Source organism: Furipterus horrens, unplaced genomic scaffold (genome assembly GCF_987537825.1).
Source record: "Furipterus horrens unplaced genomic scaffold, mFurHor1.1.pri manual_scaffold_6, whole genome shotgun sequence".
Lineage (NCBI taxonomy): Eukaryota > Metazoa > Chordata > Mammalia > Chiroptera > Furipteridae > Furipterus > Furipterus horrens.
Window position 1 is genome coordinate 75,953,990 of NW_028327176.1, and position 12,757 is coordinate 75,966,746.

General features: G+C 40.7%; 1 protein-coding gene and 1 pseudogene across 5 annotated transcripts in view; both read left to right on the plus strand.

Moving 5' to 3' along the window:
• Positions 1 to 12,757, plus strand: part of CNNM3 (cyclin and CBS domain divalent metal cation transport mediator 3) — a 38,487-nt gene that overhangs the window by 13,625 nt on the left and 12,105 nt on the right. The window contains exons 8-9 of one of the 5 annotated variants that reach the window (XR_016511951.1): positions 2 to 407; positions 1,181 to 2,462. The exons of 1 other annotated variant lie outside the window; for it this stretch is intronic. Coding sequence is in view for 3 of the 4 variants with exons in the window: in XM_090281841.1 (XP_090137967.1) it covers positions 6,595 to 6,731 (137 nt within the window). In the remaining variant the exon portion in view is untranslated. Of the gene's footprint in view, position 1; positions 2,463 to 6,594; positions 6,945 to 12,757 lie in introns of those variants that run through there. 3 more of the 5 variants (XM_090281844.1, XM_090281841.1, XM_090281843.1) reach the window with 3 other exon arrangements.
• Positions 3,715 to 5,212, plus strand: LOC150006559 (peptide chain release factor 1-like, mitochondrial pseudogene; annotated as a pseudogene).

Consider the following 12,757-nt stretch of genomic DNA (forward strand, 5'->3'; position numbering starts at 1 on the left):
GGGTCCAGCCACGGCAGACCTGGCCTCCCAGTGGAGGAGAGTCCTGGGCGGAACCCAGGAGTTTAACTGCTTGCCAGGCAGCCCCAGGTCTGGGGAATAGACACAAACGTGGGGAATGGAGAGAGCCCAGCCGCAGAGTAGCTTCCTTCCAGCCTGTCCTCATCCCCTCCAGGCCACGTTTTAGATGGCCCTTACAGATGTGGGTCCTGAGCTGTTTTCAGAAGCAGGCGTCAGTGTCAGCAGCCTTCAGTGGGTCCTGCCTCCTTTAGGAACTGGGGGCCAGCCAGGCCCAGCCCCCAGGCCTGCTTCTGAAGGGAGTCAGAGGAACGCCATCATCACCGTTTTCCAGGCCCAGCCCTCTCCCTGTGACAGTGGTGTGTCTGTACTTCTTTGGGTCAAGCCAGGATGTGAGTGCACAATTACTGCCTTTATGTGGCTGTGACCTGTACTTGCTTTGCTCCTCGTCTGCCAACCTTCTGCTGCTGGCAGCACACTCTGAGCAAACCAAGAGCACCAGCTTTGGCTAGGGGTTCAAATCCCCATGGCCATGGCGAACTTCGTGGCTTCCCTGACAGTGCCATGTTTCAGAGCATACCAGCCTGTCCTATGTGCCAAACCTGGAAGCACGATTCTTCACAAGTCTGTGCCACTAGTCATGCTCCCTCCTGTGGAGGTGGCTTTTCTGACCCTTACTGAGCCCTAAGCAAGCCAGCTGGTCCCCTGGGGGACTGAGGGGGCCTGCTCTTCCTGCTGCGCCTCTGCCTGTCCTGCTTAGTGGCCATTAACAGTATTGTCACTTTGTGTTTTAACAAGAGGTCACTTGTGGGAGGAAGGGCTCTTCTGCTGCACCTTGTCCTTCCTTCATTGTCAGATCCCAGGGAGAGTAACCAACTGTTAGACCACTTTGACACCGTCCCTCTGGCCCTTGGTGGGGGACTGTGTGTCTGTGAGTGCATAGGGGGCAGCGAGGGAGGGAAGGGTTGGATAAGGACTAGGTAGATGACCATCATCTTTCTTTAAAAAACAAAACAAAACAAAAACCCATGAAGTCAGAGTTTTTCTATATCTCTGAAACGTTAAGCTATTTGCCCATTTCCTGTCCCTACTATGGGGTTTTAGAGAATTGGGAACAAGAAGGCATTTGTCTTTTTCTTCTCTTTTACCTCTATTTACCATCCAGAGTTCTTCAGCTGTGCAGAAACTGGGGCATCGCAGGAACCTAAGGATCTTAGATTGGGTAGGGGGAGAGGAGGACTTCTGAAACATTTCTCAAAGGAATTTGGGTCCTTATCTGAGGTCAACAGGAACGAAGGTCAAACAACAGTGGCATGCTTGCTGAGAAGTTGTTCTCAAGGAATTTACTCCAAGAGCAAAATCCAAGGTGGGAAACAGATACAGCAGGTCCTGGAATAATGTCTCATTCTGATGTTGATGAGATGCCCTGGGAATTTAACGCTTGCTTATGTCAATCAGCCTATGGTAAAAATGATTTGGTATAGTAGGTTTGCTTAAAGTTGCAGAACCTATTTGATGTTAAGTGAGGACTTTCCGTATTTTAAAATCATCTTTCCCCAGGACAGTGGTTCTTTTCCTTTGGCTGCACATTAGAATCACCTGGCTGGTTAAAAATACTGAGACCTGGGGCCCACCCCCAGGGAAAGTATAATCAGTTTAAGCATCAGGATTTTATTTTTTGAAATAATTTTAGATTAACAGAAGGGTTCCTTGTACCTACCCTTCATCTAGCTTCCCCTAATATTAACATCTTATATCACCTTGGTACCCTTATCAAAACTAAGGTTACCGTTGGTACAAAAATAACTAAATTACACTTTATTTGGATTTTACCAGTTTTTCTTATGTCCTTTTTCAATTGCAGGATCCAATTTAGGATACCAATCTGCATTTAGAACTATTACTTTTTTCCCCTAACTTTGTTTTGAAATAATTATAGATTTATAGTAAGTTGCAAAGATAGAGTTACCTTTACCCTGTTTTCCTCAATGGTTACATCTTTCTTAGTTATAATACAGTATCAAGCCAGGAATTGGACACTGGACAGTGAGGGTATATAGTTATATATCATCTCATATGTAGCTTTGTGTAACCACCACTACAATCTAGACACAACTGTCCCATCAACATCGGGATCTCCCTCCAACTACCCTCTTAGAGCCACCAACCACCCCCTCTGTCCACCATTCCTAATCCTTGGCAACCACTGATCTGTTTGTCATCTCTATAATTTTATTTCAAGAATGTTGTATAAATGGGGTCGTATAGTGTGCAACCATTTGGGATTGGCCTTTCTCAGCATATGCCCAGGTTGTTGGTGTGTGCCAACAGTTCATCCCTTTTGATGATTGCACAGTATTCCATGATGTATGCTCATTGTTCCAGTTAAGGACATTAGGTGGTTTCCTGTTTTTGGCTATTCCAAATAAAGCTGCTATGAACATTCATTACAGGTTTTTGTGTGAACGGTTTCTTTCTCTGAGATAAATGTCCAGTAGTACAATTACTAGATGATATGATCATTGTATGTCTAGTTTTTAAAACTGTTTCAGAGTGGCTGTACCATTTTATATCCCCACCAGCAATGTGTGAGTGACCTGGTTTCTCTGAATCCTCGCCAGCATTTGTTATTGTCACTTTTTTATTCTGGCCATTCTGGTCGCATGTAGTGATATCTCATTGTAATTTTCATTTGCATTAACATAATGGCTAATGTATAGTTTTTCATGTGCTTATTTTACTATGTGAAATATCTGTTCATGTCTTTTGCTCACTTTCTAATTAGATTGTTTAATATTTTTACTGTGGAGTTTTAAGAGTTCTTAATATCCTAAATATTAGCCCTTTGTTGTGGTTTTGGTCTACGAATATTTTCTCCCAGTCTGTAGCTTAGTTTTTAATCCTCTAAACAGGATATTTTACAAAGCAAAATTTTTAATTTGATAAAGTCCAATTATTTTTTTTTTTAATAGATTATGTTTTTGGTGTCATGGCTAAGAATAATTCTTTGCCTCCACTAGGTCCTGAAGATTATCTATGTTTTTTCCCTTAAACTTTATAGATTTATTTTACATTTAAGTCTGTGATCCATTTTGAGTTAATTTTTACATAAGGTATGACACTTAGGTCAAGGTTCTTTTAATTTACATTTTACTGATAATTAGATTGAGCATCTTTTTATACATTGATGGGCAATTCATGTTTTCTCTTCTGGGAAATGCCTGTTTATGTCTTTTCCCTTTTTGCTATTTACAATAGTTCTTTTATGTATCTTGGATTCTAGTCATTTGTAGGATAAACGTGTTGCAAAAAGTTCTCAGCTTGTTGTTTAGCTTACCGTTCTGCTTTTTGTGTCTTTTGATAAATAGTTAAATTTTCTGCCGTCAGACTTATCAAGTATTTTCTTTCATGGTTTGTTTTTAATGAATTCTTTTCTATCCTATGATCATAAAAATGATTTTCTACATTATCTGTCTACAAACACACACATGCACACGCGCACACACATTTAACTGTCTTACCCACCAGAAATTGATATGTATGTGCACTATTCAGTTTCCTTTAATTTTTTCCAAATGGATAACCAAGCATTCTAGTTCTACATACCTGAGCAGCAGGTATGCTCTGCAATGCCCTCTCTCATAAATAACATGTATATTGATTTGCTATCCTGCAAGTTTACTATATGTTTTTATTGTTTCTAATAATCTTATGGTGGCGTCTGTAGGGTTTTCTTTGTATGGTATCATGTTATCTTCAAATAGTGACAGTTTTACTTCTTCCCAGTTTGGATGCCTTTTATTTCTTTTTCTTGTGTAATTGCTCTGGTTAGGACTTCCAGTACTATGTTGAATAACAGTGGTGAGATGAGAGTGGGCATCCTTGTCTTGTCCCTCATCTTGGAAGAAAAGCTTTCAGTTTTCTACCATTGAGTATGGTATTAGCTGAGGGTTTGTCAAAAGTGGTCTTGCTTCTGGCTTTGGCCAGCCTGGGCAGTCGAGGCTCAGCTATGCGATTCCCTTTCCTGTTGAGTGTCGCTAGGTGTCTATGGGCTCGCCCAACTGTTGCCCAGGCCCACCGGCACCTAAGCCGCTAGAGGAGCTGTTTGCCCACAGTGGGCCCTTGAGGTCCCTCCTGGAGCGCCAGGCAGGATCTGAATCCCAGTTGCGGGTCAGGGAGCCTGAGTTGGTGGCCATAGCCAAACGGCTGAGTGAGAAGGAGCAAGAGCTGCAGGAGACCGAGCACTTGCTGCATGATGAAAATGAAGACTTAAGGAAACTTGCAGAGAATGAAATAACTTCGTGTCAAAAAGAAATATCTCAACTGAAGCATCAGATTATCTTACTTTTGGTTCCCTCAGAAGAAACAGATGAAAATGATTTGATCCTGGAGGTGGGCTTAGACATGCATCTGCCAGCATTGGGGGTTCAGAAGCCTATAAGCACATGAAATTTGAAGGATGCGTGCACAGAGTACAAGTGCCAAAGACGGAGAAGCAAGGCTGCATCCATACCAGCACCGTGACTGTGGCAGTGCTGCCCCAGACTGCTGAGATTAACCTAGTGATTAATCCTAAAGAATTGAGAATTGATACCAAACGAGCCAGTGGAGCTGGGGAGCAGTATGTCAATACCACTGACAGTGCTGTCTGAATAGTTCATCTTCCAACAGTTGTGGTTTCCGGATGCCAACCATAGAGATCTCAACTGAGAAATAAAGAGATCGCCATGAAAAAGCTACGTGCAAAGCTATACAGCATGCGTCTAGAAGAAGAAACAAAAGATACAATGCTAGGAAGATTCAGGTTGGAAGTAAAGGAAGGTCAGAAAAAATAAGAACATATAATTTTCCACAGAATCCGGTCACAGATCACAGAATAAACAAGTTACTTCATGATCTGGAAACTTATGCAAGGAAAATATCTATTGGATAAACTTTTACAGTCATTGAAAGACTATGCTGATTATGAATCTTTATTAGAAATTCTTTCAAAAAAACTTTGAATTATTAAAGACTTTTACAATGAATGAAAATTCTATTATAGCAAATCACACTGTATGTAAATTACCACCAGTATTGTCTTGAAAAACATGAGGTAACACAGTTGGAAGTAATATGCATATTTTTAATAGTATACAGTAGTCCCTCTCTATTGTGGTTCACTTATCGCAGCCTCACTCTATCACGGGATTTTAAAAAATATATTTATCGCAGATTTTTCATTGTATCATGGGAATTTGTGGTACTGTATACGTATGTTGTTACGTAGGTTTAAGAGTGTAGAATATGTTTAAGAACATAAGTAGTGTCTATAAAAGTGTGGAAAAGGTTAATAAGGGACTGCGAACGGTTTATAAGTGTGGGAAGGGTTTATAAAGCCTTAAAATTATATAAATACTAAAATAAAAGTAAGGTTCCTACTTCGCGGATTTTCACCTATCCCGGGGGGGCGGGGGGGGGAGTCTAGAATGTAATACCCGCAATAAGTGAGGGAATACTGTATATAAATCATCTCTCAATGTATTAGTAAAAAATATACCTACAATATTAAAAAAAAGTGGGCTTTATTATGAGAGGTATTTTTCTTCTATACCCATTTGATTGACTGTTTTAGTCATTAACGGATGTTGCATCTTGTCAGATGCTTTCTCAACATCTATTAATGAGATCACATGACTTATCTTTTATTTTGTTGATGAAGTGTATTGCATTGATCAATTTGCCTGTGTTGAACCATCCTTCTGTCCGAGGAATAAACCCTACTTGATCATGATGTATATGATCCTTTTAATGTTTTGCTGTATTTGATTGCTAGGATTTTGTTTAGGAATTTTGCATCCATGCTCATTAGAAATAGTGGTCTGTAGTGTTCTTGTGGTGTGTTTGCCTGATTTTGATATCAGGGTAATGTTGGCTTCATAAAATGAGCTAGGAAGTATTCCTTCTTCAATTTTGTTTTGGAAGAATTTGAGAAGGATGGATATTAAATATCTGAATGTTTGGCTAGAATTCTTAGTGGAGCCATCTGGTCCTGAGCTTTGTTATTTTGGGAAGTTTTTGATTACTGTTTCAATTTTGTAACTAGTGATTGGTCTATTTAGGTTTTCCAGTTCCTCATGGTTCAGTCTAAGAAGGTTACATATATTTTTAAGAATATCTATTCCTTCCAGGTTATCAAATTTGATGGATAATAGCCTTTCATAGTATTCTTGTACAGTCCTTTGTATTTATGTTATGTCCATTGTAACTTCTCATTCATTTCTGATTTTATTGAGTCTCTTTTTCCTTAGTCAAGCCAGACGTTTGTCGTCTTTATTCCTCTTCGTTCTCTATTTCACTTATTTTTGCTCTAATTTTTATTATTTCCTTCCTTCTGCTGACTTTTGGCTTCATTTGTCCTTTTTCTAGTTCCTTAAGGTGTAATGTTAGATTATTTGAGATTTTTCTTGTTTCTTGAGGTAGGCCTGCAATGCTATAAAAGATCCCTTTTAGTATTGCTTTGCTGTATCCCAAAATTTTGGGGTGTGGCATTGTCATTTGCATTTGTCTATCTTTTTTCTTTTCTTTCTTTTTTTTTAGAGAGAGAGAAATGGAGAGGAGGAAATATTGATGTAGGAGAGAAAAATCAATTGCTTGCCTTCTCAGACGCGCTGCCATCAGAGATCAAACTTGCAACTTGGGTGGGTATGTGCCCTGACTGGGAACTGAACCTGTGAGCCTTCCATCTGTGGGACAATGCTCCAAATAACTGAGCCACACTGGCCAGGGCTCTCTCTGTATTTTTTGATGTCTTCTTTTATTTCTTCTTTAACGCAGTCATTGTTCTGTGTTATGTTGTCTAATCTCCACATATATGTTGTTTTTCCAACTTTCTTCTTCTAGTTAATTTCCAGTTGTGTATTATTGTGGTTAGGAAATATGCTTGGTATGATTTCGATATTCTAAAATTTTATTGAGACTAGTTTTATGTCCCAATATATGATCTGTCTTTGAGAATATTCTGTGTACACTTGAGATGAATGTGTATTCTGTCATTTTGGGATGGAAAGTTCTATAAAGAGTGATTATGTGTCATTTAAGGCTGATATTTTTTATTGACTCTCTGTTTGTATGATCTACCCATTATGTCAATTGGGTATTTATAAGGTCCCTACTATAATATTTCTGTCAGGTTCTCCCTTAGGTCTGTTAGCATTGCTTTATATATAAGGTTGGTGCAAAAATAATGTCCGATTTCGAGGTCTATTTTATAAATGAAAAAGCCCATGATTATGAAAATATTTATTAGTTAACATAACCTCCTTTGCTTTCCAGAACCTCATTCCATCTGTCAACTAGCTTATAAATGCCACGCTTGTAAAATTCTTTAGGTTTTGAAGCAAAATATGAATCCAACTCATTTTCAACCTCTTCTCTTGATGTCAACCTAAGACCATCAAAATGGTTCTGTAGGCCCCAAAACAAGTGATAATCAGAAGGAGCAAGGTCAGGAGAACATGGAGGATGAAGCAGTATTTCCCAACCAAGCTCTTTCAAGAAATTTTTGGTGAGTCGAGCTGTGTGAGGACAAGCATTATCGTGATGGAAGATGACACCCTTTCTCTTGACTAAGGAGGGCCACTTTTGGTTCAAAGCTGCTTTCAAACAATAAAGTTGTTCACAGTAAAGATTAGCAGTAATTGTTTGACTGTTGTCTAACAGTTCCTAATGGACCGTTCCTTCCATAGCCCACCATACATTCAACATGATCTTTGGATGAAGTCATCCTCTTGGTTGTTGAACTCTTCTTCCTCCTCGACTGATCCACAATCAGCGATGTGTAACCTTATGGTAAAGGACCCACTTCTCAGCACTTGTAACAAGCCTACCTAAAAATGGTGCCTGAAGGTACCGCGAAAGCGATGATTCACAACAAGCAACACGCTGCTGCAGATTCTCAGGAGACAGTTCGTGTGGGACCCATTTTCCAACTACTGGAACCTTTCTGATCCTTTTCAGTTGGCGTAGCAGGGTTGTATGGGCTACGTTAAATTGTTCTGCAAGTTCCCTAGAAGTAATGGTGGGGTTTTCTGTGACAACAGCTTCCAACACTTCGGAATCAAGTTTTTTTGGATGACCTTCTTTTGGCTCATTTTTCAAACTGAAATGTCCACTTTGGAAACAGGAAAACCACCTCCTACAACTTCTTTCAGTCACTGCATTGTCTCCATAAGCGCTCTGAATAGACTTTGCTGCTGTACTTGCACTGGCACCTTTACGAAACTCATAGAGCAAAACATTTCTAATGTGGTCTTTAAATGGGATGAACATGGGTGCAAGTATTACAGACGATTATGAACAATACTTCGATAATCTGAAAAAATAAAGTATAAGGTCACTGTGACATCAAAAGATTATAAAAAAATTATGAGGCACAAATTTAATAAATACTATTGAAAACTTTCTTTTAAAAAAGTCAGACATTACTTTTGCACCAACCTGAATAATATTTTGGTGCTTCCCGATTGGGTACATACGTATTGATAAGTTATGTCTTGATGAATTGTACCCTTTATCATTATAATGTCTATCTTCGGTCTCTTACTGCCTTTTTTGTCTTAAAATCTATTTTGTTGGATATGAGTACAGCAATCCCTGCTTTTCTCGATGCCATTGCTTAGAGTATCATCATCCATCCCTTCACTTTGAACCTATGTTGGTCTTTGTAGCTGAGATGGGTCTCCTGAAGGTAGCATATAGTTGGACCTTGCTTTTTAATCCATCCATCTACTCTGCCCCGCCTTTTTAATTAATTTATTTTTAGAGGGGAAGGGAGGAAGAAGGAGGAAGAGAAACATCGCTTGGTTGCCTCTCGTACGCCCCCAACTGGGGACCCAACCCACAATCCAGGCATGTACCCTGACTTTATTCTGAATCAAACCAGCGACCTTTTTGTCTGCAGGATGGTGCCCAATCCACTGAGCCACTCCAGTCAGGGCTACTCTGTGCCTTTTGATGGGTGCGTTCAGTACATTTACATTTAGGATGATTATTGATATATAAGGACTTAACTACAGCCATCTTATCTTTTGTCTTCTGGTTGCTCTGTATCTCCATTGTTTCTTTTCCCTTATGTTTCTATTTTAGCTTGGTTTTCTGTGATTTTTTGCCTTCAATTTTCTCTTTTATGTTGCATGTCTCAGCTCTAGATTTGTTTTGTGGTTGCCATTAGGTTTATATTTTTTTAAAGTTTCTTACAATAGTTTTTTCTTCCAATTGCATCTTTATTCATCTGTGAAAGTTAAGTCATCCCACCCTTCTATGTTTTTGTTGTCACAAAGTAGCCCTTTTTATGCCGTGCTCCTTTCCAAATTGCAGAAGTTATAGTATCTCTTTAAAATGCTTTTTCCCCCCTTTAACTTCTATGTTATTGTTTAATACCCTATTCTAAAATAGAGTTGCAATTTCCTGCTTATGTCTGTCCATTTTTCTTCTTCAAAGTTTTACTTAAATTTATTTATTGATTTTAGAGAAGTAGGGAGAGAAACATTGATTTGTTGTTCCACTTATTTTATGCATTTGTTGGCTGACTCTCAGAATTTGCCCTGACTGGGGATCAAACCCACAACCTTGGCATATTCGGATGACTGAGCTACCTGGCCAGGGCTCAAAAGATTTTTTAAAAAAACTATGTTTTATTGATTATGCTGTTACAGTTGTCCCAATTTCTTTTCCCTCTTCTCACCTCCACCCAGTGACACCCCTTCCCTCCATTTGCCCCCACCCTTTAGTCCATGCCCATTGGTTGTGCATATAGTTCAACATCTTCCTGTCTACTCCACTCCGTCCTACTATGCTTCTTAATTCCTGTACCATCTACCTCCCTTTCCCTCCGTGCCCCTCCCTGCTGACCTTCCCCGCAATATGTTCCCCATACCTATAATTCTTTTCCCAGTCTCATTGCCTACTTAGTTTGCCTTTGTTTCAGTTCCCTAGCTTCTGTTGTTTGTTGTTGTGATACAGTTTTCATTTTAATGTTATAGTTTTGATCCTTCTTCTAAACAAGTCCTTTTAACATTTCATATAATAGTGGTTTGGATCTAATGAACTCCTTCAGGTTTTTTGTTTTTGTATTTATTTGTTTGTTTTATTTTTAGAGAGAGGGGAAAGGAGAAAGAGAGGGGGAGAAACATCACTGCGTGGTTGCCCCTCACTCACGCCCCTAACTGGGGACCTGACGTGCAACCTAGTAATGTGCCCTGACTGGGAATCGAACCAGCAACACTTAGCTCGCAGGCCAACACTCAATCCACTGAGCCACAGCAGCCAGGGCTGAACTTCTTCAGTTTTACTTTGTCCTGGAAGCACTTTCTGTGCCCTTCTATTCTGAATGACAGCTTCACTGGATAGAGTAATCGTGGCTGTAGGTTTTTGATTTTCATTACTTTGAATATTTCTTGCCAGTCCCTTCTTGCCTGCAGAGTCTCCTTTGAGAAATCAGCTAATAGTCTAATTGGGACCCCTTTGTACATAATTCTCTTCTCTCTTGTTGCTTTTAAGATTCTCTTGACATTTTGATGATAATGTGTCTTGGTGTGGTTCTCCCTGGGTCCAGTTTATTTGGAACTCTCTTTGCTTCCTGGACCTGTAAGTCTATTTCCTTCCCCAAGTTTGGGAAGTTCTGCTTCATTATTTTTTCACATAATTTTTCGATTTCTAGTGTTCTTCTTCACCTTATGGCAACCCTATAATTCAGATATTCGCTCTCTTATAGTTGTCCTAGAGGTTTCTGAGCTTCTTCTCATTTTCCTCACTTTTTATTTCCTCTTTCTCCACTGGTTGACTGTTTGTTCCTTCCCTATGTTCCGATTTGTTGATTTGATCCCTGGTTTTCCTTCCCTCACCACTTGTTTTGTATGTGTTTTTGTTTATTTCAGCAGGACTAGCCTTCATTCCTTTCCCGTCTTGATTGAGTCCCGCTGTTACTTCTGTAAGCTGTCTTATAACTATAGCTCTGAACTGAGCCTCAGAAAGATTATCTATCTGTCTGTTAATATGTATTTGCTTTCTGATCAGCTTCGTGATTGATATCTCTATCATGATCCCTACCATCCTGACAGGTTTGTTTAACTTTCCTTCTTGGGTGGGACTGTCACACCTCCTACGCTATAGGGGGCGGAACCCCATGCACTCATCACTACCAGGCGACCTTTCTCACCACACTGTGGCGCTTTGTGGGGGCGGGGGTCCAAGATCGATTCCTGCTGTTCACTCTCTACTGAGAGACTGAGAGCCTCCTCCTCCGTCCCCACACCCTCTGTGCCTCACAGTCCGAGGCATTGGGGGTGTGTCTTTCCCGGCATTGGAATCGCGAGCTGAAGGGTCTGGACTGCAGCTGGGGGTGCTCCCCTGGCACTTCTTGCCTCCCCTGAAATACAGGTGTCTGTGCTTATCTCAGTCCCGCCACTCGTCACTGCAGCTGCCGCTGGCAGCACAGCTTGATCTCTCTGCCCTGGCTTTGCCCCTCCTACCTGTCCAGACGAGCACCACTTGTTTATAACTTCATATGTTGGACTTCCATGTGTAAGAACTGTGTCGCTCAGAGAACCATGAGGTGGCAGCGAGCAATCAGAAGTTTATTGAGGGAATTAATAAGCAGGGAGGAAGCCGTGCCATGAATGGCCCGACTCCGGGGTGCTAGGGAAGGAGGGGCTGTTTTATAGGGCGAAGAAAAAAGAAACTATTGAATGCAGTCGTTATCTCACAGCTGTGAGTCTAGGGCTGATCAGGGCCAAACGGAGCTCAGGTTGATGTACCCCACTATCATGGGAAACTCCCAGACAGCTGCAGGCAGATGGGGGGAAGGGGGATGGCGTGGGAACCAAGACTGTCATTCTAGCCTTTTTGTTTTAATAAAAAGAGGTAAGGGGTGGGGTGTGTTTTTTTGGGAGGGTGGCAGAGAATGGCTGGGGGAGGGGTCGTCAAATCTCTGTTCTATAATGACTTGCTGCTGAGTTAGGGGTGGTGAGAGGGGAGTGATTGCCGGCTAGGGGTCAACTCTTGCCACAGGTTTATATCTGAAAGATCTTAAGAGTATATTATGGACGGTAGAGGCTGTTATGGATTGGACCATTTTCTGAATAAAGTTAACTAGCAGTTTGAGGAAGCAAGGGCCAAGGACGAAAAATAATAGGAGGAGAAGCAGTGGGGTTATGAGAGGTGTTAGAATCACTTTGAAGGGAGAGAAGTATGAGAGGAAGGTTTTGAATTAGGATTTTCTGTATGCCTGTTTTCTACCTTGGGCAATAATGTTAATATGTTTTTTTGTGTGAATGTATGATGTGATAGATATATTTGGAGTTAGTGTATATAGTGATATGACGATTTTTTGTAAGGGCCAAGGCCTACATTAGGGTAATAAGTTATGCCTGTTGGGGAGAGGTATCTGAGGGCAAGTGTCTCGACTTAATGACGGAGGTGAGGGTAGTGATGGTATATTATGCTCCTTTTGGGCCGGCCTTGTAGGAGTTTTTTTTTTTTTTTCTATAAACGAGGATTTTACCTGGGGTAGAGGGGTGTCTTGTATATTGGGGAAAGGGTGTGAAAAGGAGGAGAGATGTTGAGTGTAGTCATGGGTATGGAAGTGGGGGAGGGGAAGTAATGAAGCAGGGTTGAGGGGGAGAGCTGATTAGGGAGATTTTGAGGATTTTGAAAGAGGAGGCTACAGCGATGGCCTGATGGGTTAGTAGGCTGGAAATAGTAT